The sequence below is a fragment of the Typopeltis vanoorti genome, chromosome 19, assembly GCF_054136105.1.
Source record: "Typopeltis vanoorti isolate ZY-2024b chromosome 19, IOZ_Tvanoo_1.0, whole genome shotgun sequence".
Lineage (NCBI taxonomy): Eukaryota > Metazoa > Arthropoda > Arachnida > Uropygi > Thelyphonidae > Typopeltis > Typopeltis vanoorti.
In genome coordinates, this window is record NC_143567.1 from 59597893 (window position 1) to 59625881 (window position 27989).

The 27989-nt window shown below is 39.3% G+C and overlaps 1 protein-coding gene and 1 pseudogene across 4 annotated transcripts in view; one reads left to right on the forward strand and one right to left on the reverse strand.

The window, feature by feature from the left end:
- Positions 1-27989, reverse strand: part of LOC150096152 (uncharacterized) — a 520274-nt gene that overhangs the window by 421299 nt on the left and 70986 nt on the right. For all 4 annotated transcript variants that reach the window (XR_016549966.1, XM_090409454.1, XM_090409453.1 and 1 more), the window contains exon 2: positions 10215-10333. Coding sequence is in view for 3 of the 4 variants with exons in the window: in XM_090409454.1 (XP_090265580.1) it covers positions 10215-10333 (119 nt within the window). In the remaining variant the exon portion in view is untranslated. The remainder of the gene's footprint in view (positions 1-10214; positions 10334-27989) is intronic.
- On the forward strand, positions 12233-13110 carry LOC150096153 (small subunit ribosomal RNA; annotated as a pseudogene; the record flags this gene model as incomplete).

The window sequence follows — 27989 nt, forward strand, 5'->3', positions numbered from 1 at the left end:
GACAAAAATATCACACTCACGATCCGAAATACACTTCAATTCCTCATTCTCCCTACATTTTCTACACACATTCAATCCTTTATTATCATCTAACCACACTCCGACTGCACTCCGCAAAGCGTACATTTCACAGCTAGTACACTGACTCATTTCTTTTATGCTACCGTTCTTTGATAACGATGGTGAACCTTCATTACTGGCCGCCATTTTCCTTCGCACAGGTGCCATACTTATTTCAACGTGTTTTGTCAAATTATACGTTATAACACACCAAAAATAGACGCACTAAAATACGCAAGGCAAACAAAACAAAACTACACATTATTAAGTAATTTGTATCGATAACTGAAAATGATACTTATCTTATCTGGAGCTTGCACGAACACTACGCATTACAAATTCATCTAGCGGCGACTTCCCGACATAGATTATGTTATAAAACACTTTAGTACACTAACCACGCTAATAAAGCTCCAATAATATACCAAAATTACACACTTAAGTCCATTAAATTGAATCCAAAACATCAATAAATCAACAACTCAAATCGAAAACACAAATCTCTCAGGAGCTCTCCGATAGCACAAAGGTCTTGTAGCCTTAGTTGCAGCAACTAAGGCTACAAGACCAGTATACTGTGACTGTTGATTGTGTATGAGTATTCTTCTGGCAGTTTGCAGGATACAAAATCCTTCTACCTCTGTATGAGAGTAGCTAACTCACTTTGAAATGAAAAATCCTCGTAAAAGTCCTTTGTAACTTACTAAGTTACAATGACAATATTCTAGCTAGATATACAAAAATTTTGTAATAAAATATGGTGAATTTATTATTATTATGTGACACCTCCAAGGAGAACAAGGACTCATTGTGGGAGAGCACACACTACTCCACTACACCAAACTCACTGTCTCCTCTACTTGATTCTCCAACTACAACACCATCTCCCATCTACCCACCCCCATAAACAGTACTTTTTGACTTTAAATTGTGTATGTTCTCCTGGATGATTTGCTTGTGTGTAGGATGAAAAACCCAAGTTTCTGGGATAAAAAAAACTACTATCTCCATATGAGACCAGCTAGCCCAGAGAAAGATTCCTCTCATCACAATAAGAAACAAACTCAGGCCTTTTCCAATCAAAGGGTGCAATCCCATTGTTCATCCAACTGCACTACAGAGGCACTTAATAAAAATAAGAAAGCATAGAATAAAAGGAAAGAGAATAGAAAAGCATAATAAAATTATAGCATGATAGAAATAAAACATGTATTAATTGTGCTATAAGTTTCGACATTTAATGGGTGGAGTTCATCTAAAGGAAAAAAAGCAAAAATCCAAAGTCTGTAAACTCATATGGGAGAAGAAGAGGGAATGAGAGAGAGAGGTATGGGAATGCTAGCAGACGAGAGGATGGAAACAGTAGGAGAGATGTTATGAGAGAGAAATATGAAAGTGCTAGAAGAGGAGAGAATGGAAACAGTAGGAGAGAAGGAATGAGAGAGAGATATGGGAATGCTAGAAGACGAGAGGATGGAAACAGTAGGAGAGACGGAATGGGAGAGGGATATGGAAGTGCTAGAAGTAGAGAAAATGGAAACAGTAGGAGAGAGAGGTATAGGAATGCTAGAAGAGAGAATAGCAGTAGAAGAGAGGGAATGAGAGAGACCTATGGGAATGAAAGAAGAGGAGAGAATGGAAACAATTGGAGAGAGAGAGAATGGTAAGAGGTATAATGTATGGCGACTCAATGATCCGTGGTGTTCAAGATAGGATGCGTGAGGAGTGTTTGCCAGGAGGAACAATAGAAAGGGTGGCTATGGAAACAGTAGGAGAGATGGTATGAGAGAGAAATATGAAAGTGCCAGAAGAGGAGAGAATGGAAACAGTAGGAGAGATGGAATGAGAGAGAGATATGGGAATGCTAGAAGACGAGAGGATGGAAACAGTAGGAGAGACGGAATGGGAGAGGGATATGGAAGTGCTAGAAGTGGAGAAAATGGAAACAGTAGGAGAGAGAGGTATAGGAATGCTAGAAGAGAGAATAGCAGTAGAAAAGAGGGAATGAGAGAGACCTATGGGAATGAAAGAAGAGGAGAGAATGGAAACAATAGGAGAGAGAGAGAATGGTAAGAGGTATAATGTATGGCGACTCAATGATCCGTGGTGTTCAAGATAGGATGCGTGAGGAGAGTTTGCCAGGAGGAACAATAGAAAGGGTGGCTATGGCAATTAAGAGAGGTGAAAGGGTGGATGAGATGATTGTGATGGTAGGAACAAATGATTTGAGCGGTAATGTAAGTCGGGCAGCGAGAAATATGAGATTTTTGCTTGAGGCTTTACGGAAGAAGCCAGAGAGAGGAAAAATAGTGTGCGTGTTGCCTAGGTATGATAATGATGAACTGAGCAGAAGAGCAGTGATATTGAATGGCATAATAGCAAGAATGTGTGACAAGAGAGGACTGGTATATGTGAATGCTTGGAGTGCGTTTGAGGAAAGAGAGGAATTGTATGCGAGAGACCGCTTACATTTGAATGAAGAAGGACGTAGGTATCTGGAGAGATTGCTGTTCTGAACGAGTCAGAGTGTCCCAGGGAGGATGATAGCAGGAGTGGCCTTTTGTGGGAATGGATACTTGGGAGAAGGGAGACAATGTCAGGTAGCACTGAACCCAGTGGAGTCTAGAAAGGATAATGCTGGGTAATAGAAACAATGGCACTTATATGCTTTATACTAATGCCAGGAGTATCTGGAATAAGGGAGAGGAATTGATGGCGCAGATAGCATCAGCCTGGCCAAAAATTATTGGGATCACTGAGACGTGGTTGACAGAAGAGGATATAATAACAGGAATAGAAGTCGCTGGGTATAGCATTTTTCTTCAGGATAGGAGGGGAAAGCATGGTGGTGGGGTACTGCTTATGATAAATGACGACCTATGTCCTCTAAGAGTGGAGGCTTTGGAAGGAAAGGAGACAAATGATTTGAGAGCATATGGTGTGAGGTAGAGGTAGGCAAGACAGGATATTTAGTGGGGTGTTGCTACAGACCCACGAGCATTGAGGATGGGGACCAGGAGATGTTTAGATAGCTAAGTTTGACAAGTGCAAGAAGAATGATTGTTATGGGAGATTTTAACTACAGTAGTATAAATTAGAGAGGGGAAGATGCATGTAGCAATAGGGGAATGGAATTTCTAGAATTCTTGAGGGACAAATGTCTTAGGCAACAGAGGGAACAAGAGGTTCAAGAGTTTTGGATTTGGTTATAGCATCAGAAGAGTTGATAATAACTGAGATGACATCTCTCCCACCAGTTGGAGAGAGTGACCATATGGTTTTGACTTGGAAAATGAATAGACATGCAGGAGCATGAAAGAGACGGGAACTTATGTGGAATTATAAAGCAGGTGATTATAATAGGCTTAGACGTCAACTTCAGGAAGTTTCATGGAGGGAGGAATTGGAAGGCCAGGATATCATTAGTGCATGAGAAATTGTGAAAGAATATTTGTTAGCAGCAATGGTAAGTTGTATACCACGAGTGAAGAAGAGGACACAATTTGGAGTAAACTGAACGACAAACAATATTAAACAGGAATTGCATGCGAAAAAGAGGCTATTGAAGAGATATAAGGAGACAGGTGAAGAGAAGATACATGAAGAATATAAGACACAGGCCAGAAGAGTGACTAGTGTGGTACGGAAAGCGAAACTGGGATATGAGAGGAGGTTGGCCCTAAGATCCAAAGAAAATCGTAGGGAATTTTTTAGCTATGTGGGCAGTAGGACGAGAAATGATTGTGGAAGAATGATATTGTGGGATAAAAATGGGAATAGAGTGACTGATGCAAAGGACATAGTGGAATTGTTCAATGAACACTTTATTGGAGTATTTCATTCTAGAGGAGTCAGTTTTAATGCTAGAGGGATAGGGCTGGTTCGAGGTTTAGAGGTACAGGAGGAGAGTGTGTTTCAGATACTGAGTACTCTGGATGTCAGTAAAGCTTTGGGACTGGATGGTATTTCACCACGAGTTTTGAGAGAATGTGCCAGGGAACTGACAGTGCCTTTAACCTGGTTTTCAATGAAAGTCTGGCTTCGGCAAGGTGCCCAGGGAATGGAAGGAAGGTAAGATAGTGCCATTGCATAAGGGTGGTAACAGACTGGAAGTGTCTAATTATAGGCCAGTCTGTGTGTCATCAGCAGTTGTTAAGATCTTGGAGAAAGTAGTGAGGGACCGTATACAGCATTGGGCAGATGAGGGTAATGTTACCTGTGAGAGTCAACATGGATTTGTGAAAGGGCGCTCTTGTTTTAGCAATATGCTAGCCTTTTATAATAAAGTTACAAGAACATTAGATGAGGGAAAGTCATATACTGCAATTTTCTTAGACTTAGCAAAGGCATTTGACAGGGTGCCACATGATAAGCTGATATTTAAGTTGCAGCACATGGGTCTGGATGTCACATTGGTCAACTGGATTCAGGATTGGCTGTCTGATAAGTATCAGAGAGTTGTGTATGGTGGAGAAGTTTCAAGGAGGCAGAGGGTTACAAGTGGGGTCCCACAGGGCTCAGTACTAGGACCTACATTGTTTAACCTTTATATCAATGACACTGCGAGTAGATTGCAAGGGGATATTCAGTTGTTTGCAGATGATGCAAAGCTGGGAAGGATTATTAGTAATAGTGCAGATGTGGTAGCCCCTGCAAGTGGACTTGAATAAGCTAGATAGAATGGGCAAATGAATGGGGGAGTGTCAGTTTAATGCAGCAAAATGTAAGGTCTTGAGGTTTGGGAAACATCGATGGGATGATGCATACTCTATGGGAGGAGTTATACTGGAGGAAGTAGGGGAGACAAGAAAATCTGGGGTTGATGAATGATAGAAACCTGAAGTTTAGGGGACATATTGCAAAGGTGGTGAAGGTAACACAGAGGATTGCTGCAATTATGAGAAGGACACTGACCTGCAGAGATAAGAGGGTTATCATTCCGTTGTATAAGTCTCTGATCAGACCACACTTGGACTATTGTTCTCAGATTTGGTCTCCAGGATTTGAAGGGGATAAATTAACTGTGGAAAGGATATAAAGACAGATGACAAAGATGGTTTCAGGACTGTACAAGGATAGTTACGAGGATCGGCTGAGGGAATGTGGACTGCAGAGTTTGGTGGATAGAAGAAGGAGAGGTGATATGATTGAGACTTTTAAACTGTTGAGAGGTGGTTACAGGGTTGACACTGGGGAGTTCTTTCGCTTGGTTGAACAGCGGGAAGGAGTGATGACGAGGCCATCCCTGGAAGTTACGAAAGGAAACTGTGAGCAAGAGGGTGAGGAGTGGTTTCTTTGCATGGAGGGTGGTTGAACCGTGGAATGCATTGCCTGATGGAGTGGTGAGAGCGAGAACGGTCAATGAGTTTAAGGAGTAGTATGATACTTTGTGTTTCTTAGGGGGGGACCTCCCCTCGATGAGTCTTGACAGACCTTATGTTCTTAGGAAGGACCTCCCACGATGTGTCTTTTGACTGCATGGAGGCCTGAATAATAATAATAATAATAATAATAATAATAATAATAATAATAAAACTCGTTAGTACGAGGTGTGTTAGTAGAGGATATGACAAAATCGTACCAACCTGGTGCGACCATAAAGGACGTAACTGCGTCTATTAGAGAGCAAAAGGAAAGGGTGAAAGAAATGATTGTTGTGGCAGGTACGAATGATTTGAAAGGAGATAAAATGGAAATGATAGAAGACCTGAATGAATTGTTTGAGGTAGCAAAAGAAAAGAGTGAGAGAGTTAGAATGATTAGTCTTTTGCCACGGTATGACAGTGAAATGTTTAAAAGGAGGGCTATAATTGCAAATGACTTTATGCGTGGGTTATGTATGACGAGTGGTGTGGAATTTGTGGATGTGTGGAGTGAGTTTGATGGGCGAAAGGATCTATATAAGATGGATGGCTTGCATTTGAATGGTTACGGTGTAAGAAGACTTGAGAAAGTGTTGCTGAATGTAGTGGATGTGCAAACTCAGGGAAACTAGATTTGTTAGGGGGGGGGGAGTAGAGATACAGTCCTTATGGAGGCAGTTGAATGTAAGAATGAATATAATATGCCAGAGCAAATAAGGACAACAAATCTGAGTGGGATAGTTAATATAAGGCATCAAGGTAGGGTTGGGGCTAATGGGGGTCTTAAATTCATGTACACTAATACTAGGAGTATTAGGAACAAGAAGGAATAATTTTTGGCCATGGTTGGCACTTCCAGACCACAGGTTATAGGTATTAGTGAAACATGGCTGACTGTAGATGATATAACTAGTGGGATTGAATGTGATGGGTATGGTGTGTTCAGGAATGACAGAGAGAATAAAATGGGGGGAGGAGTATTGTTGATGATAGCTGATGAGCTCCAGCCAAGGAGAATAGAAGTTGAATTGCAGGATAGAGAAAAGAGCACATTTGAGGCCATTTGGTGTGAGATTGTGGCTAGCAGAACTAAATATACAATTGGGTGCTGCTATAGACCAGGTGATGGAAAAAATGGTGGTGACAGTATGCACAAGCAAATAGAAGAAATGGGTGGAAGGAGGGTGATTATTATGGGAGATTTCAACTACGGTCGCATTGATTGGAGTGAGGAGAGGACACACGGAAGGAAGGAACTGGATTTTATGCGGTTATTAAGGGATAACTATCTGCGACAGCATGTAATGGAAAATACTAGGGGTCAGAGAGTGCTTGACCTAGTAATTACATCTGAGGATTTGGCTGTAACAAATATGACCACATTGCCACCAATCGGTGAGAGTGATCATAGGGTCTTAACTTGGGAGGTGGCTAAAGGTGTAGAATTTTCAATTAAGACAGGGTACATGTGGAATTATCGGGCTGGAAAGTATGACAAGCTTAGGAGTTTGATTGGTTCAGTGCCTTGGCATGTACAACTGCAAGGACTAGAAGTTGATAGTGCATGGGAGGTAGTTAAGAAGTGCTTGCATGAAGTAATGGCTGACTGTATACCTAGAGTCCGAATAATAAATCAAGTAGGGGTTAAATGGATGAATAACACCAATAAGCTCGAGTTGCAAAAAAAGAAACAACTATGGAGGGAATTTAAGGAGAAGGGTGACCGGCAGGCACATGAACGGTATAAAGCACAGGCCAGAAGGGTGACGAGTGTGGTAAGAAAAGCAAAAAAGGATTACGAAAGAACATTGGCCATGCAGGCTAAAGAGAATCCTAAACAGTTTTTTAGATATGTAGCAAGTAAAAGGAAAAATGTATACATGGCAGATTGATTTTAAAGAATGCCGATGGTAGGGAGGTAACTGAATCAGTTGAGATAGTTGAGTTACTGAGTGAGCACTTTGCAAAAGTATATCATCCAGGTGGTGACATTGCAGAAACGAATAAACCAGTAGATTATACGGGAATTGTGGTTAATGAAGTGGAGGTGAGTAGTCTATTGCATAACCTCAATGTCAATACATCTGTGGGATTGGGTGGTATACCAGCTCGTGTTGTACGAGAAGCAGCTAAAGAATTGTCAGTACCCTTGACCATTTTGTTTAATTTGAGTCTCGGGTCTGGGTTAGTCCCGAGCGGGTGGAAAGAGGGGAAAATAGTTCCACTGCATAAAGGTGGTTCCAAGACTGCTGTAGTAAATTACCGACCGATTAGCATATCAGGAATCATTGTCAAGGTCTTAGAGAAAATAGTCAAGAGGAAAATACAAGATTGGATAGAAGAAAATGGGATACTGTATCGGGGACATCATGGTTTTGTGAAGGGTAGGTCATGCCTCAGTAACTTGCTCACGTATTATAACACAGTGACGGCTGAACTGGATAAGGGTAATGGGTTTACGGTGATTCTACTGGACCTTGCCAAGGCCTTTGACAGGATTCCACATGGAATTCTAATCAGTAAATTGCAGCATATGGGAATGGACATAGGGTTGGTGAGATGGATAGGAGGGTGGTTGACGGAGAGATATCAGAGAGTGGTTTACTCGGGAGTAGAGTCCACAAGACGGCCTGTGACTAGTGGTGTGCCACAAGGATCTGTTCTTGGACCACTGCTGTTTAATTTGTTCATAAATGATATAGGAAATGATCTGAGAGGAACAGTTCATTTGTTTGCGAATGATGCGAAGTTGGGTAGGGCAATAGTGAATGCAGATGACCTCAAAATTTTGCAGGATGATTTGGATAGATTGGAGGTCTGGGCTAAGGAGAATGGATGTCAGTTTAATGTGGCAAAATGTAAGGTTATGCATTTTGGGGTGAAAAGATTGGCGGCAGTTTACTGCATTGGTGGAACCGTGCTCCAGGAAATTGATGAGGCACGAGATTTATGAGTGTTGGTAGATAAGGAATTGAAATTTAGGGGACACATTGCAAAAGTGACCAAAACAGCTCATCAAATCACTTGGTTGCTGAAGAATACGATGACAAGCAGAGACAAGCAGGTTATTGTTCCTCTGTATCGAGCCTTGATAAGACCCCACCTAGACTACTGTGCTCAGATTTGGTCACCTAGGTTTCTTCTTGATGGGGAGAGGATCCAGAGGCGAGTGACCAAGATGATAGCAGGTCTGTGGAATGAACCCTATGAGAACAGGTTGAGGATTTGTGGGTTGCAAAAATTGGTTGATAGGCAGAGGAGGGGAGATATGATTGAGACATTCAAATTACTGAAGGGTTTCTATAAAATTAATTCAGAAGATATTTTTGAGTACAGGGCTGGTTGTGGGAGGACTAGGGGACATCCATGGAAACTGGGCAAAAGTGTGGTTAGTAAAGGTGTTAGAGCTGGGTTCTTTACTTTTAGAGTAGTGAATGAGTGGAATGCGCTCCCTGAGTCTGTGGTGGATGCTGTGACAGTGAATGAGTTTAAGGCGAGGTATGATAGATACTGTATGAATGTCAAATAGTTGTGATGAATATGATTTGGGGCCTCCCTCGATGAGTCCAATGACTCCCTGGAGTTGCCCGTAATAATAATAGTAATAGTAATATACTATCCCTTGTGGATTGTTTCTGAAGCTATTTTATTATTATTATTACTATCCCAAGAAGACACCCATGGAATCAAAGACTCATCACGAGAGGTCCCTTTGTTATACACAGCTCATCATGCCATATCTTAAACACATTCGAATTCTCTGCAGACATCACACTCTCAAGCAATGCATTCTAATCATTCAAAACTCTCCATGCAAAAAATCTGCTTCTCGCTCCCTTGCTCATACCCTACTTATACAGCTTCCAGGAATGATCTGTTGTTCTTTCCTCCATTTTATGAAAAACCTCTTCAATATTACAACAACCTATAACAACACCTTAACAACTTCTACATCTCTATATATAACCTCTCTTCATCCTATCTATTAGACTCTGCAAATAGCATCTCCTCAACCTTTCTTCATATTTAACATTCCCCAAACCACCTTAGTCAATTGCCTTTGGTCCCTTTCCAATATTTCTTCACCTTTTGAAAACCAAGTGAACCAAATCTGTGCACAATATTCCATATGTGGCCTAATCAAAGCCTTATACAATGGAACCAGAATCTCCTTGCTTCTACAATCCTCCATATCATTGCCAGAATTCGATGTATTCTCCTCACAATTTTGGCAATGTGTCCTCTAAATTTTAGATCCTTATCCACCATCACCCCAAGATCTCTTATTTCCCCCACCTCCAACAATATATTCCTGCCAAGAGTAAATTCTACATCCCATCTTTATTTTTTAAATTATAAAATCTTACATTTCCCAACATTGAGCTGCTATCCCCACTCTTGTGCCTATTCATTCAGTCTATTAAAGTTTTTTTGTAAGGCCATCACATCTGCTCTACTTCTCATAGTTCTTCCCAACTTTGCACTAAACTGTAAAGTAGGATTTTTTGTCTTGTCCAGAATGTGTAAATGATAATGAGAAAAAAGATAAAGATTTTTATATTGGTATCTGTAAGCTGATGCAAGAAAAAGATATAAAGTGATCTAGAAAAAGGACAAGAAGGAAAATTATAAAATAAATGTTTCCAGTATGATATTTCAACCAATACCGATGAGAACATTTTTCTTTGATTTCTGGCAATTGTGAGAGTTATAATAATGCCAAGACATTAATTAACACTAGCTCAAAAACAATAAACTAATATACACAGTCTAATCAAGCAATTAACTCACTGCATCTGGCATGCACGATGGCCTGACTCCTACATCTCGTTTCTTCCTCTGATGCAACCAAATGTCACTGTTCCCGTTTTCTAGTGAAATAGGTGCCACCAGACTTAAAGCAACATGAACTAAAAAATTAGAAAAAAAACCTTAAGATCATTAAATAAAATTAAACTTTCCAGCATACTGAGTAATAAACGTAATAAATAATTTGTTTGAGAGGATTTTACTAGATTAATACAAAATGCATTATACATAGACTGGAGGGAGGGAGAGATCAAGGGTTCACCCAACTGTTCATAGTAGGTGAAATACATCAACCATCTTATACTTTCCATCCATGTTATTTCAGAAGAATGGGAATCTTAATCTCTTCACACATGTTTTGGTTGACAAAAATATTAACACCTCCATGGAATCAAGACTCATCGCAGAAGATCAGAAAATATAAACTGTCTGACATAAAGCTCAAACTGTGCTTTAAACTCACTTAACGTATCCACATTCACCACACTGTCAAGCAATAAATTCCACTCACCAACCACTCTTCATGTAAAGAACCTTCTCATCACTCCCTTGCTCACACTCTCCTCATACAATTTTCAGGAGTGGCAAAATCTGCATGATAGAATAACTAAGATGAAAAGCCAAACGGCTATTTTTTATTTTTATTTTTTTTTTATCTCCTTAACCCTGCATGATAGAGTTGAGTTCCAATGGCTGTGTTCAATATAATTCATGGATCAGACAGTAGGATAACAGATTGAGATCCAGTATATCTATGCCCACAGTGGGATTTGAATTTACAGCCTAACAGCTGAAGAATAGGGATAAAATTTTTGAATAAAATTCACTTCCCATCAGTGACTTGCCAAATAACTGAATGTGAATCCCATTAGGATACCTATCTGATGATATGAAATATCTGTTTATGCAAATGAGTAGAAAAAAAGTGTAAAAATATTCTGGCAAACAGGTAATCTATGACTTCTGCATCAGATTGTTGGAAATGCTAGGCACTTGCAGAGTTTATACTGCAAAGGTTCAGGTAGTTAGTATCAAGACGTAACAGTTCTACTCTAAGAAGACATTTAGTTGACTAAGATAAAGTTTATCCCCTTGTTTTTTTTCTTTTTCCCATCCTGCCCACATAGCACATTTAGTGCTAAGAATAGATATATAGCATATTTAGTGCTGAGAATAGACAAAGAGCTACCTAGGAACCTGTTGTAGAGATCAAAACCTTCTCAAATCTCTCTAAAATTAGTGAATGCACAAAAATTACTTAAGTATTCTATACATTTCAATTATTATTTATTGAAAGAAATAACCTATATATATATATTATTGGCATATAATATGTCTTAAAAAACCATGCAACTTTACATCATTCGCATACAGTTCATGCATTTTCATTGGCTACTCGTATATGGAAATACTGAGGAAAGGTCCTCTAGTAGGATGGAGGAGATTGAGACTTTTGTCTCATCAATGGAGCGACCTATGACAGTAGCACGCACATGGCCAAGGTGGTGATGAGCCTATAGTGAGCTGCCCAAGAGTAGTAGAGAGAGAATAGAAAGAAAACAATATTAATATAATAATAGTAAGAGGGTGCTGGGAGTGCGTTGCAGTGTCGTCCCAGTCACGTCGCCGTTGGTTTCCTCCAGCCACTCTGTAACTTTTCCCAAGTATGGTCCATCGATCTACAAAGTAACTCCTGTTGCAACGTTCGGTGCAAGAATATGCCCTGATCGAGCAGCTTCTGGGGTTCCATTTAAAATCAACGAGTTTGCTGCCTCTGTGACCGAGCACCGAGATTTCTAACAAAGTAGAAGCTGATTCCTGCACGGTTGATCCGCCGCACGAGATGGGATCGAGGCGAACTGCTCCTCAGAATGAGGTCGGAATGAATTCAGCACGTAGAGTACCGTGATGCTCCGCGAGACGGAGTACCCCGACAGCGATGCAGTTGAAACTTTGCAAACCGTGGTGACACCGCATTGCATTCGTCGATCGAATGCTACCTGGTTGATCCTGGTAGTAATCATATGCTTGTCTCAAAGATTAAGCCTGTCTAAGTACATGCCTAAGCAAGTGAAACCGCGAATGGCTCATTAAGTCAGTTAAGGTTCCTTAGATCGTACCTTTTTACTTGGATAACTGTGGTAATTCTTGAGCTAATACATGCAGCAGAGCTCCAACCTTTGGGGATGAGCACTTTCATTAGACTAAGACCAATCGGTCTGAAACTCCTGGTGACTCTGGATAACTTTGAGCAGATCGCACGGTTTCGTACCAGCGATGCATCTTTCAAGTGTCTGCCTTATCAATTTTGATGGTAGGTTATGTGCCTATCATAGTCATAACGGGTAACAGGAAATCAGGGTTTGATTCCGGAGAGGGAGCCTGAGAAACAGCTACCACATCCAAGGAAGGCAGCAGGCGCAAAAATTACCCACCCCAGCATGAGGAGGTAGTGGCGAAAAATAACAATATGGGCTTCTATTGAGGCCTCATTATTGGAATAAGTACACTCTAAATCCATTTAAGTGGATCTATTGGAGGGCAAATCTGGTGCCAGCAGCCACGGTAATTCCAGCTCAAATAGTGTATATTAAAGTTGTTGCAGTTAAAAAGCTCGTAGTTGGATCTCAGTTCCAGATGAGTGGTCCACCGCTCGGTGGTTATTACCCGGTCTGAACAATCTCGCCGGTTTTCCTTATTTCTTTTCACCGAGTGTCTTGGGTAACCAGCACGTTTACTTTGAAAAAAATTAGAGTGCTTAAAGCAGGCATAACGCCAGAATAATGGTGCTTGGAATAATGGAATACGACCTCGGTTCTATTTTGTTGGTTTTCGGAACACAAGGTAATGATTAAGAGGGACAGATGGGGGGCATTTGTATTGTGATGCTAGAGGTGAAATTCTTGGACCATCATGACAAACTACTGCAGCTTAATTTGACTCAACATGGGAAAATTTACCCGATCTGGACACTGGAAGGATCGACAGATTAAGAGCTCTTTCTTGATTCAGTGGGTGGTGGTGGTGGTGCATGGCCGTTCTTAGTTGGTGGAGTGATTTGTCTGGTTAATTCCGATAACGAACAGGACTCTAGCCTACTAAATATGGGACTGATCACTGAAGTCGGTCCCACAGTTAGCCTAGTGGTTGTGCGCTTTGCAACCCTATGCCTGGGGAAGGAGTGTCCTAGGTTCGATTCCTGTCGGTGACGCGAGGAGCTGAAGGAGTTTCCTCAGCCGTCAAGTTAGCTGGTCTTGGGCATGGACAGTAAGGTTTTTCCCCCAGTTTAAACTGGGGTTTTTCATCCCACAGCAGGGAAAACCAGCCTTGAGAACTCAACACTACAGGACATAGGATACACCGGGGTGTAGGGCTGACCACCTTATCCTGTGAACGGTTTGAGGTCCGATGATTAATAAACCCTCGACACCGCAAGGTAAAAGAGGGTATAAAGAAGATGAGAGAGAGAGAGATGAAATTCCTAATTCCTATAAATATCCCTGAGTGTGCTGATAATTGTAAAGTTCGAACTCATAGCAAAAGGCTGTGGGTTCGAATTCCATCATGGGCATGGATGTTTGTTATTGTCTGTGAAAATACTAGTGGTGGTGGTAGGCAGTCGATGGCGCTGATGTAGATGATGACAGAGAAGGAGAGATGTAGAGTAGGTGCCCTCCCTCAGTGAGTCTTAGTAATCCCCGGAGGTGTCGTGTAATAATAATAATAATAAATATGACTTATGCATTACTTCAACCTTGGTATCATCTCTGGGTCTGGCTCCCACTGATGAGTCCTCAATAAACGTTGAAACCGGTCTGGGTAGTGACCCTCCCCATAATGCATAGTATTATATATGTCCATAAGGATATGTGCTTTGCATTATGGGATGCTAAGGAAAGTGATGTGAAGTCATTAGCCTCTATATACGAGTTGCCCTGTCCTGAAAATACTTCAGGTGCAAACTTTGTTTGCTTACGCTTGGATAAAGGATTAAACCAAGAATATAATTTCTTGGCATCTTTAATTTATAATGCATTTTCGTTGTTGAATCTACTGGTTTCTGTTCTACTTATTCTGTGCTAGCTTCCTCTGTACATTCTTCATGGTTAACTTATCCTTTTCAAATAACAATGACTACATCTGAGTGCAGTAATCCAGTGTGATCGATCAGGCATTTACACAATGGAATCACCACTTCTTTATCTTCCTCCAATGTAGTTCCAACAATAGGGTATGCAATTTTCCATTGAACCCCAAATTTCAAGATCTTATGGCATTTTATTACATTAATTGAAATCCCCAATCATTTGCCCACTAGTCTCTAGCTTATTCAAACCTTCCCGAAGGATCACAACATTGACACTATCACTGATACTCCTTCCCATCATCTACACGCAACTGAATATCTCTCCCCTACAATCCACAGACAATGTCATTAACATAAATATTAATGACAGAAAAAGATAGAGGGCCCAGTAATGAGTCATGTGGAATTCCACTTGTTGACCTCTTCCTTGATACTGCTCCCTCATGCACAACTCTCTGATATCTGTCAGATAAGCCAATCTCCACTCCAGTTCACTAACATGATATAAGTCAATATGCTGCACCTTAAATGACAACTTATTTTGGTACCCTGTCAAATGCCTTTGTAAAATCAAAAAGAAGTAGTACATAGCTTTCCTTTATCAACTGCTCGTTACTTTATTACAAAAGGCAATCAGATTACTGAACTAAGAGTGCCTCTTAACAAATCCAAGCTGACCTCACTGAAAACATTACCCTCACCTGCCTAATTTCGTACATGATCTCTCATTAATTTCTCCAAAATCTTAACTACAAAGAAGGCAAGGTGTCTAAGAAGGACACCTTGCCCATAGCCAGACTTTCAATGAACAGCCAAGTCAGTAGAACTGTCCATTCCTTAGCACATTTTCTTAAATGCATGTGAAAATCCCATTCAGTCCAAATGACTTACTAACATTCAGAATTCTTAGTATTCAAAATGCATTCTCCTCTTATAAACAATGAACCCTTCCACATCTCTTGAGTAATAAAACCTTCTTTTCCAAGATGAAATATTCCAATAAAGTAATCATTAAATAACTTTATTTCTTGTCATGGTCTCAGGACTGTACAAGGATAGTTATGAGAATCGGCTGAGGGAATGTGGACTGCAGAGTTTGGCGGATAGAAGAAGGAGAGGTGATATGATTGAGACTTTTAAACTGTTGAGAGGTGGTTACAGGGTTGACACTGGGGAGTTCTTTCACTTGGTTGAACAGCGGGAAGGAGTGATGACAAGAGGCCATCCCTGGAAGTTATGAAAGGAAACTGTGAGCAAGAGGGTGAGGAGTGGTTTCTTTGCATGGAGGGTGGTTGAACCGTGGAATGCATTGCCTGATAGAGTGGTGAGGGCGAGAATGGTCAATGAGTTTAAGGAGTGGTATGATAGACTTTGTGTTTCTTAGGGGGAACCTCCCCTCAATGAGTCTTGACAGACTTTATGTTCTTAGGAAGGACCTCCCACGATGAGTCTTTTGACTCCATGGAGGCCTGAATAATAATAATAATAATAATAATAATTTCTCTTCCTACTGGCCACATAACAAAAGAATCCTTAGGATTTTCTTGGATTGGAGGCTTCTTGTATTTCAGTGTCTTCCTTACTATATTAGTCACTTTCCTGGCTTGAGTCTTGTATTCCTCGTGCAGCTGCACTGTATCTCTTTATATGTTTTTCATAACCTCTTTTCATCTGCAGCTCCTGCTGGATTTCATTAGTTATCCACTTTACACCAAAACACTATCTTTTTCACTTGAAATATGTAACTTGTCATTGCTGCTAATAAATATTTTGTCAATAGTCTTGTGCACTGGTGATATCTCTCCCATCCATGGAACTTTCCCAAGCTGATTTCTAAGATATGATCAAATGACTTATATTCACAAATTTTTTTCTCCTTGCTAGTGTATATAATTTTTAAATTATATTACAGTAATTTTTCAATTCTCCAACCACAATGGGGAAGCAATTGCTGGTTGAATAATTATTATTATTAACATCTAACCTCCATGGAGTCAGAGACTCATCGTGGGAGGTGCCACCCACTATCAAACACAAAGCTCATCCAACCATGCCTTAAACTAGGGGTTCCCAAAGTGAGCAGTAGAATTACCTGGGGGGGGGGGGGGTGCTAAGAGTAAGAGGCAATGGGACAGCAGGGGGGCGATGTGCAATAATTAATTGCTGCTGTTTGATTATTATTATTGTTGTTGTTTCCAAGACATATACTGTCGTTTCCAAGACATTTTTCGAGTTTTTTGTTGGTAATTTCTGAAGTGGTCCTTTTTTACATTAATAGTATTGAGTGTGTTATAACAGATTTTCCCATATTCTTGTTTACTGAACAAAAATGTGAAGCTTTTAGTTATATAAGTGTTGTGTCACAGCTTGGCAAATTATAGGTTATGTTATATTGTGAGGATATAAAGATTATTATTTACAAAAATTGCTTTCAAATATGTATGTATGCTTATTTCTTCATGTTCCAGAATAGAAATGATAGATGCAGATACGTCAAAGAATGTAGGCAGTATAGCATTGAATACCTAAAATATGGATGCATACCAGCACCAACAACCCAGCAGCTGCCAATGTGCCTATTATGTGAAAGGGTCTTCTCTAATAAGGCCATGAAGCCTTCCAGAATAACTGAACATTTGAAGAAGGTACATCCTGACAAGGTAAATAAGAATTTAACTTTCTTTCAATCTCTCCGTGACAAATTTCAAAAGTGACCAACAGTTTCAAGCATGTTTTGCAATGCTCCACAACAAAACACCAATGGTTTGAGTGCATCGTACAACATTTCATTGTTGATCGCAAAGTCTGGAAAACCACATACGATTGTGAGGAACTCAGAACTTCACTAACAGCCAGCTGTTAGTGAGGTTCTGAGTACTGTTTTACATAAGTCACCATATGACGTAATTAAGACAATTCCTCTCAGCAACAATTCTGTGCAAAGTGTAGATGAAATGGCTGCTAATGTTGAAGAAACATTATGCTGCATATTAAGGACAACAGACTTTGCATTACAACTGGACGAGTCAACTTTACCAGGCAATGAATCTTTGCTTTTAGCTTATGTGCACTTTGTAAAGGAAGAAAGTTTGGTTCAACAGTTGTTATTTGCAAAGCTACTAGAACATACACTAAAGGGGAGTCAATATTTTGTGTTGTTGAGCAGTTCTTCAAAGATAGGGAAATCCCACTTACTAACATACTTGATGGAGCAAGTGATGAAACACCATCAATGACAGATCGCTACAGTGGGTTTGTCGCCTACTTGAAAAAAAGCAGTACCAAATATATTTATCATTCACTGTGTCATTCATCGCCAACATCTGGTCGCATAAAACCTCAGCAATTGCTTGCACAACTCACTACACACACTGTCATTACTGCAATGAATAACATTAAAGCCCATGCTCTCAATGACAAACTTTTTCGAGAGCTCTGTGATGAAAATGATGAACATTTTGAACGCTTGCTGCTCCATACTGAAGTTCGTTGGCTGTCAAGAGACAACTGCTTGAGATGGTTTTATGATCTTTTTGATACCGTTATAGAGTTTTTTTGAAGACAAAAAGGCTTTGCTCAGTGATGAACTCAAAGCTGTCAGCTTTGAGTTCATCACTGAGCAAAGTTATTAATTTCATTAAATTAATTTAATTAAATTTAATGAAATTAATTTGCAACTGCAAGGCAATGATATCAATCTAATCAAGGCCAAATCTTCTATCTGAACATTTATTTCAAAGTTAAATCTGTTGAAGCGAAACCTAGGCCGTCATGAGCTCTACCAATTTCCCAGCCTGTCCAAGTTAGACAGAAAGCGTAGGGTGCAAATTGATGATCTGTAAATTTACTGGGAACATTTGAATATGCTGTATGAAGATATGACTGAGTGATTTAAGGATCTACTTTCGTTGGAAGTTCCAGATTGGGTAATAAATCCATTTTCTGATATTGAGGAAGTGGGAGCCATGGAGGAAGAACTAATTGGGCTACAAAATGACTTTGAGCTGAAGCCAAAATTTAAGAAATCTTATCAAGAGTTTTGCTTGCAGAAAGAGATCTCTGCTCGCTATCCTTCACTGTGGGGAATGCTTAAAAAGCTCCTCATTGCATTTCCAACATCATATTTGGTGGAACGTGGTTTTAGTGTGGTCATGCAACTTCTTTCGAAACAAAGAAATAGACTCCAGATAACTCAACATGCAGATTTAAGACTCCTGCTAAGTGATATTAAACCAGACATAGGAAAACTGGTATCACTCCATGAAGCCCATCCATCACATTAAGGATTTTCTGAACATTCAAGTCAGTAGCTGCTATTGAATAGCATTGTAATACAATGTTTTATTAGATTTTAATGTAAAGTTGTTATTCAAGTTAAATGTTTTTTTTGGATTTAAAATAAATGTAAATTGTAAATTAATAATTTGTTTTAAAAGTGTTATTTCCGTTCCTTGTGGGTTGTGTGAATTTCTTTTTCGAATGTGGGGTGGAGTCAGGTAAGGAAGGGGGCACTGACGATGAGTTTATGGAGTCGAGGGGGCATTGGCCCAAAAAAGTTTGGGAACCACTGCCTTAAACTGATTCAATGTGTTTACATTCGCAACATACTCAGGCAATGCATTCCACTCGCCAACCACTCTCCGTGCAAAAAAACTTTCTCCTCGCACCCTCCTTATACAGCTTCCAGGGATTGCCTCTTATTCTACTCCTCCCTCCCATTCTATGAAAAATTTCTTCCATGATAACAATCCCTGACTAACTTATGTCTCAATCATATCCCTCCCCCACTTCCTTCTACTCACAAGGCTTTGCAATTTACAATCTTTCAATCTATCTTCATACTCCACATTCCAAAGACGAGTGACCACCTTGGTGAATCTTTTCTGGACTCTTAATAACATATCCTCATCACCATAAAAACTCAGTGAACAAATCTGGGCACAATAATCCATATGAGGCTGTATACAATGGAGTCATAACTTCTTTATTTCTACATGTCAGAGTCCTCCGCATCATTGCCAACATCCAATGTGACAACTTCACAACTTGTGCAATCTGGCCCGTGAATTTTGCATCCTTGTCCACCACCACTCCCAGATCTCTCATCTCCTCTATCACCTTTAAAGCTTCCCTGCCTAGTGCATACTTTGCATTCCATCATTGCTTACCAAATTTCAAAACCTTACAACTTGCAACACTGAACTGATAGTTCCACTTACCTGTCCATTCATACAATCTATTCAAGTCCTCCTGTAAGGTCATATCATCTACTTGACACTGCATTGCTCTCCCCAATTAAAGGATCAGATAGAGGAAGGTACAATTACATGGTGTTATACCAGATGTCAAGTGACAGAATAACTCATTCAGAGGTCACTTAAAGTTTTTTTTTTTTTTCATTTGAAGACTGAATAACCGAGAAATCATCATATTACTATTTCTCATATTGAGAAGGATATATTTTAATATAAGAGTTGGGAACCAATGCTTAAAAGTAGGAATGTCAAATAATCTGTGTATAAGTTCAACACCAATGAGTACAGATAAATGAAAAGCAAAATTTTTGTGGAATAATTTGTCAGACTTATGTCATTTAAGAAAGAAACAGATTTTTCTTGTTCAAAGATAAATTTAATAAAATAAGTAAAAATTATTATTATTATTCAGACCTCCATGGAGTCAAGAGATTCATCATGGGAGGTCCTTCCTGGGAAACGCAAAGTCTACCATACCACTCGTTTAACTCATTAACCATTCTTGCTTAATGAGCATTTAGCAGGCAATGCATTCCACAGTTCAATCACCATCCATGCAAAGAAACTACTCTTCACCCTCACAGCTTCCTTTCATAACTTCTAGGGATGGTTCCTTGTCATCATCATCGCTCCCTCCCACTGTTCCACCAAGTGAAAGAACCCCCCCAGTAACTGCCTCTCAACAGTTAAAAGTCTCGATCATATCACCTTTCCTTCTTCTATCTACCAAACTCTGCAGTCCACATTCCCTCAACCAATCCTCATAACTAACATTGTACAGTCCTGAAACCATCTTTGTTATCTGCCTCTGTAACCTTTCCACAGTTAATTTATCCCCATCAAATTCTGGGTATTAAATCTGAGAACAATAGTCTAAGTGTGGTCTGATTAGGGTCTTATACAATAGAATGATATCTCTTTTATCTCTGCAGGTTAGCTTCCTTCTCAGTATTGCAGTAATCCTCTGAGTTACCTTTACCACCTTTGCAATATGCTCACTTAATTTCAGTTTTCTATCAATCATCATCATCCCCCGGATGTCTTATTTCCCCTACTTCCTCCAGTACAGCTCCTCCCATAGAGTATGCAGCTTCCATCGATGTATCCTAATATTCAAGACTACATTTTGCTGCATTAACCCGACCCCATTCATCTGCCCAACTATCTAGTTTATTAAAATCCTCTTGCAGGGCTGCTGCATCTGCACTATTACTAATAACCCTTCCCAGCTTCACATCATCTGGAAACAACCGAATATCCCCCTGCAATCCATTGACAATGCCATTGATATAAAGGTTAAACAATACAGGTCCCAGTACTGAGCTCTGTGGAACCCCACTTGTAACCTTCTGCCTCCTTGATATTGCCCCACTATACACAACTCTCTGATACCTATTGGACAGCCAATCCTGAATCCAGTTGACTAACCAGACATCTAAACTCATGTGCTGCAACTAAGTATCAGCTTATCATGTGGCACCCTGTCAAATGCCTTTCCAAAATCTAAAAAAATGGCAGTACTGTATGTCTTTTCCTCATCAACTGCTCTTGTCACTTTATTATAAAAGGCAATCATATTACTAAAGCAAGAGCACCCCTTAACAAATCCATGTTGATTCTCAGCAAATTAGCTGCTGATTGTTTTTTTTTTTTTTCCGATGAATTGCATTTTCAATGAATTGTCTTTCGATTAATTGCCTTTTCGATGAACTCTGTGGATACCTTGTGTGTCATCAGTAGTTAAGGTCTTGGAGAAATTAGTGAGGGGACCATATACAAGGTTGGGCAGATGAGGGTAATGTTATCTGTGAATATCTGAATATGATAAATGTTATGATAAAAGTAATCCATTTAGAACAAATACTGAACCATGCAGAGTGAGAAAGCAATGCTACTTTAATAGGGAATAATGATTATTATTATTATTATCCAGTATTGCAGTAATCCTCTGAGTTACCTTTACCACCTTTGCAATATGCTCACTTAATTTCAGTTTTCTATCAATCATCATCCCCCAGATGTCTTATTTCCCCTACTTCCTCCAGTACAGCTCCTCCCATAGAGTATGCAGCTATAAAAGTCCACTTCCCTCAACCAATCCTCATAACTAACATTGTACAGTCCTGAAACCATCTTTGTTATCTGCCTCTGTAACCTTTCCACAGTCAATTTATCCCCTTCAAATCTTGTGGACCAAATTTGAGAACAACAGTCTAAGTGTGGTCTGATCAGGGCCTTATACAATGGAATGATAACTCTTTTATCTCTGCAGGTCAGCATCCTTCTCAGTATTGCATCAATCCTCTGAGTTACCCTCACCACCTTTGCAATATGCTTCCTGAATTTCAGTTTTCTATCAATCATCACCCCCAGATCTCGTCTCTCCTACCTCCTCCAGTACAGCTCCTCCAAGGGAGTACGCATCCTGCCATCGATGGATCCCAAACCTCAAGACTTTACATTTTGCTGCATTGAACCAACATCCCCATTTATTTGCCCATCTGTCTAGTTTATTCAAATCCTCTTGCAGGGCTGCCACATCTGCACTATTACTGATAACCCTTCCCAACTTCACATCATCTGCAAACAACCGAATATCCCCCTGCAATCCATTGACAATGTCACTGATATAAAGATTGAACAATACAGGTCCCAGTACTGATCCCTGTGGGACTTCATTTGTAACCTTCTGCTTCCTTGATATTGCCTCATCATACACAACTCTCTGATACCTATCAGTCAGCTAATCCTGAATCCATTTGACTAACCCAACATTTAAACCAACGTGCTGCAACTTAAATATCAGCTTATCATGTGGCACCCTGTCAAATGCCTTTTGCAAAATCCAAAAAAATGGCAGTATATGCCTTTCCCTCATCAACTGCTCTTGTCACTTTATTATAAAAGACAATCATATTACTAAAGCAAGCGCTCCCCTTAACAAATCCATGTTGATTCTCACAGATAACATTACCCTCATCTACCCAACGCTGCATATACCTCATTAATTTCTCCAAGACCTTAACAAGATGACACACAAACAGGCCCATAATTAGACACTTCCAGTCTGCCTTCCATTCCCTGGGTACCTTTCCTTCAGTCAGACTTTTATTGAAAAGCCAGGTCAACAGAGATGTCAGTTCCCATACCTCTCTCTCTCTCCTCATTCCCTCTCTTCTACTGTTTCTATTCTCTCTTCTTCTATCGGAGGATGTTTTGGTGGTGGGGAGGCATCTGAGATGGTGGTTCTTAATGTTGTTAAAGCTTCCCTGTTTGAGTTGCAAGGTCTGTGAAGTATGAAAGAAAAGTTCAGTAAACCATTTATTAAAAAAGTAGATTTTTTCATGAAAAAAATTACTGAATATGCTAAATAAAACAGTTAAAAAAACAGAGCCCTGGTATGCCAAAAGTCGGAAGATAATAAGAGACCCATAGTCCTTTGCAGTGAGCAACCTGAAATGAAACTAGACATTATTACTCAAAATACAGGAGAGAAAGAGAGGACTTGATTATAAGGCCTTGATATACTGAAAATACCAAGTAATAGCCCGAGTTTCCATGACTATTTCCACTACATTTAACCAAAAGATGTGAACAAAAAATGGAATGGTAAATGAATTTATACTGCAGAATGTCTAAAGATTTGCCATTATTGGCAAATCTTTTAATAAAAATAAAATAAAACACAAATTTATATAAATTTTTAATAACATTTTTTCTAATAAAATATTTAAATAAAAATCTAACTCTTAAAGACAGTTAGATTTTTCTCTTCTGGCAAATAATAAATATAGGTAGACTAATTTTCAATCTGCAGAATAAATGCCTGTAGAAGGAATGAGTAAAAAGATGATATGACAATTCCTGTAATCGTAAAGTTATTTCACATACAAACATTGTTTGCTTACACTTGTATAAAGGATTAAATCAAGAATATAATAATTTCTTGGCGTCTTTAATTCATAGTATAACCAAGTAAAAAAACTTTCAACTTCAAGACCTCTATAGAGTTATAGACTCACCATGGGAAGTTCATGCATGCATGCATGCACGCACGTGCACATACACACAAAACTAGCTGAAAACTATGCCTTAAACTCATTCACTGTTCCTACATATACAAACCAATCTCTGTGCAAAAACATACTCTCCAGTTCACATATGTTTTTCAGATATGGCTTCTTGTTCCATTCCTATTTACCTTTATTTTATAAAAAAAAATTTTCCACATTAACCCAGTAATGATCTCTAACCAACCTATGTGTCAAGTATATCACTCCTCTTTCTCTTATTATTATTATTATTATTATTATTAAACAAGACCTCATGGAGTCAAAGACTCATCTAGGAGGTCCTTTTATCTCACACACATCTCATCATACCGCGTCTTAAACCATTCAAACTCCTTGCAGACACCACACTCTCAGGCAAGGCATTCCAATCACTCAACTCTGCATGAAAAAAACCTGCCTCTCACTCCCCTACGCACACCCTCTTTATACAGTTTCCAGGGATGACCTCTGGTTCTCCCCTGATCTCCCACAATTCTCTGTAGAACTTCTCCACCATTGATCCTATAACAACCCCTTACCAACTTGTAGGTCTCTATCATATCTCCCCTCTTCCTTCTCTCCACTAGACTCTGCAAATTACATCTTTTCAATCTTTCCTCATACTCGACATTCCAGAGGTCAGAAACTACCTTAGTCAGTCACCTTTGGACCCTTTCCAACATCTCTAGGTATTGGTATACAAATAGTATTTCTTAAATATGCCCTCAATCTGACATTCTAGAGACCTCACACGATCTTCTTCTGGCAAAATGGCAAACCTTACACTACAATTCTGAACTGATGTCTTCACTTATCCAGTCTGTTTAATTTCTCCTGAAGTAAATCAAACACTTGTTTTTTCTACCAACTTCCCTATTCTGTATCATTTGCAAAGAGCTAAATATTGTCTTTCAAACTTTTGACTACATTTTACATTTTCAACATATAGGTTAAACAGGTGTCTCCAGAATAGAACTGTGTAATATATATCATTCATCATTTCCATCAACAATAAATCTCATACCCAAGTCACCAATATACCATTCATTCCAATTTTTCAACTTCAGTTTAATAAAAAAAATTCTGCAGTAGTTAGCATATCTGCTCTCCAGCCAAAAGGCTGTAGGTTTGAATCCAGCCATGGATGTTTGTGATCGTCTGTGAAAGTACTAGTGGTGATGGTGGGCAGTAGATGGCGTTGGTGTAGTTGCAGGTCATTGTGGTTGGTGAATTGAGTGTTGAAGATGGTGAGTTGTAGAGTAGGTGCCCTCCCTCGATGAGTCTTTGGACTTCCTGGAGGTGTCACGTAATAATAATAATTATGCAAAAGCCAGAAATGACTGTATGCATATCCTATATTCAATGCACATTTCATCCCCTGGTCCCATTACACAATGTAATTGGTATCTGAAATAAGATTACCTTTAACACATGTTGCTCTCTTTCCAATATGCATATTTTCAACAACCCAGTCATGCATTCTAACGCTAACCAACCTCTCCAACACTCCCCCCAGGGCTGGCTCTACCGACGGTGCAAGATGTGCATTTGCACAGGGCGGCAAGTTTTTTTGAGGCGGCAAAGTTGGCATAAACTATACGAAAAATAAGGGAGAAGGGGCAGCAAAATATGCTACTGCACAGGGTGGCAAAATTCCTAGGGGGGCGGCCCTGCACTCCCCCATTCATACCCAAAACTCAAGCTCCTTAGAAACTTGTCCTATTACAGGAATCTTAACAACCAAACCAAAGCATCATTAATTATTCTTTTGCATATTAACTTAATACATATCTCAATATCCCATTTAAATTAACATCATATTCATTAGCTTTCAGCTTCCTGTGCTGTGTCCAATGATAATTACCTTCTCTCTTTAACAAAATACATTCAGGAAATGTTCAGTAAACATTTTCACTTTATCATCTGATATCATTCTCTCTATATATACCCTTCCTTTTGCTAGCCACATAAGAAAAAAAAAAACACTCTAAATTGTGCTTGGTTATTCTGCTTCTTTTCATTCTTTTTTCTTTACCTACCATCCCCTGTAACTTTCCTTATCTGTGCTTTACACTTCTAAGGATTGGATGAGGAGTGTAAAGGGTTGAGATCTGGGCTGTTTTCTGGCCATGGTAGTTGCTGAATTGAGTGTTCATTGAACCACTTATTAACCTGCAACAAAAGCTAAAGCTTTTTTAAGTACTAAACTAAATTTGTATGGTACATTTTAGAGTTATAATAGCATTACTTACACTTTAAGGATGACTTTACAAGGGATAAAGTCATCCTGAAAGATGAAGTTCGTTGTTAAGGTAAAGTCGTCTCTGATAGTAGGCAACAATTCTTCTAAAATTTTCGGGTATACTTGTGCATTCACTGAACTTTTTGTGAAATACAAGGGACTAACACCATGTTACAACATGTAGTCCCAGATGATCTGATTGGCTGAGAATTTGACTGTTGACACTAGACAGTCAGGGATGAATTTTTCCCCTGATTGTCTTTGAACTATCTGTTTGCCATTGGTGCCCTGCAGGTTAAACTTTTTCTCATCAGAAAAAATTACTCCCTTCCACTGATCAGGGATCCATGCTCTTTGTACCAATTTAACCATGCCAATGTCATCTTTTTGGTTAACAAGGGCTTCTTTTAGGACACCTGGCTATCAGTCCCTGTCAAATGAGTCTTCTCCTGACAGTTACAGAGCTTGCCAGAACACCTGTTTGTTCTTCACAGTCCAGTTTTGGCTCTCCAGATGAATCACAGTGAGTTCTGTGGCAGAGCTGCTTTAGGACTCTATCTTGGCATGGTGAAGACAGTGGCTTTCTTCCTATTCCCTTCCTTTCAGCAGATCTGGTTTCCTTCACTTTCAACTTTTCTTCCAAACAGCAGCCATAAAGAAATAGACTGAGTACAGGACACCTTGTTACACACATACATATACTTGCACTTCCACTGCATCTGTACTCATTGTGGGAGATCTAAACAAGATCTAAAACAAGTATAAAAATGATGGGAGACGATAATAGGGATCACAGAGAAAACTGGAGAGCTGTTTTTGACTTGCACGTAGAAAGTTTATTATTGTCAATCATAACAAATACTTTCGTATCGTTTCGAAATATTTGGCCACTAAAAAGGTTCTGTTTAAATCAAAATTGACATGGTGACAAATGCTAGTAGTGATGCCAAACAGCATATGTAGTTAATTTCTTTCTACCTAGAAAAGAGTAATCATGTTGTACACCTTGTACAATTTTGAAAATTTCTGCCATTATAAAGTGTAGAGGACTGTCCCCTCCCTCGATGAGACCTTGGAGGTATCATGTAATAATAATAATAATAAATAGAGTAGCTCGTTTAAAACTAAACCGAAGCTATGTGCCATTTACAGTCGTCTTATTATAGCATAGAAATATCGATTTTAATAAACTCCTTTCATACAAAATGGTTAACGTGATACGAAGTTTTATTACTTCGTTACTTCGTATCGCTTCGAAATGTTTGGAATAATTTTCGCTATAAATGATTCATTTCAAATGAAAAAATAAAATACCTCAAATTCTGGTAAAAATTTTGATTTCTAAATTCAAAATTCGTCCATCCCGAACAAACATATTATATGCGTATACAAGGAAAGAAACAATATCAATTCAATAAAGTGCTTCATGCAGCTTAAGAAATGCAACTAAAATATTCCCTTTTTGGGACAGATTTGATCTCTTGAATTCAATTATAAAAATTAAATGAGCTGCCGAAGAACTAGAGATAAACAATATCTTGACCTGGGAGGTGGCTAAATGTGTGGAATTTTCAATTAAGAAAGGGAACATGTGGAATTACCGGGCTGGTAAGTATGACAAGCTTAAGAGATTGCTTGGTTCTGTGCCATGGCATGTAAAACTGCAAGGGCTGGAGGTTGATAGTGTATGGGAGGTGGTAAAGGAGTGTTTGAAGGAGGTAATGGCTGATTGTATACCTAGAGTACGGACAGTAAATCAAGCAGGGGTTAAATGGATGAATGACACCATTAAGCTTGAGCTGCAAAAAAAGAAACAACTATGGAGGGAATTTAAGGAGAAAGGTGACCTGCATGAAAAGCAAAATGGGATTATGAAAGGAAATTAGCCATGCAAGCTAAAGGGAATCCCAAACATTTTTTCGATATGCAAGTAAGAGAAAAACTGTATATGGCAGAATGATTTTAAGGAATGCCGATAGCAGCGAGATAACCGAATCAGTTGATATAGTGGAATTACTGAGTGAGCACTATGCAAGAGAATGTCATCCAGGTTGTGATATTGCAGGAATGAAGGAACCATCTTATACGGGAATTGAGGTGAATAGTATAATACAAAACATT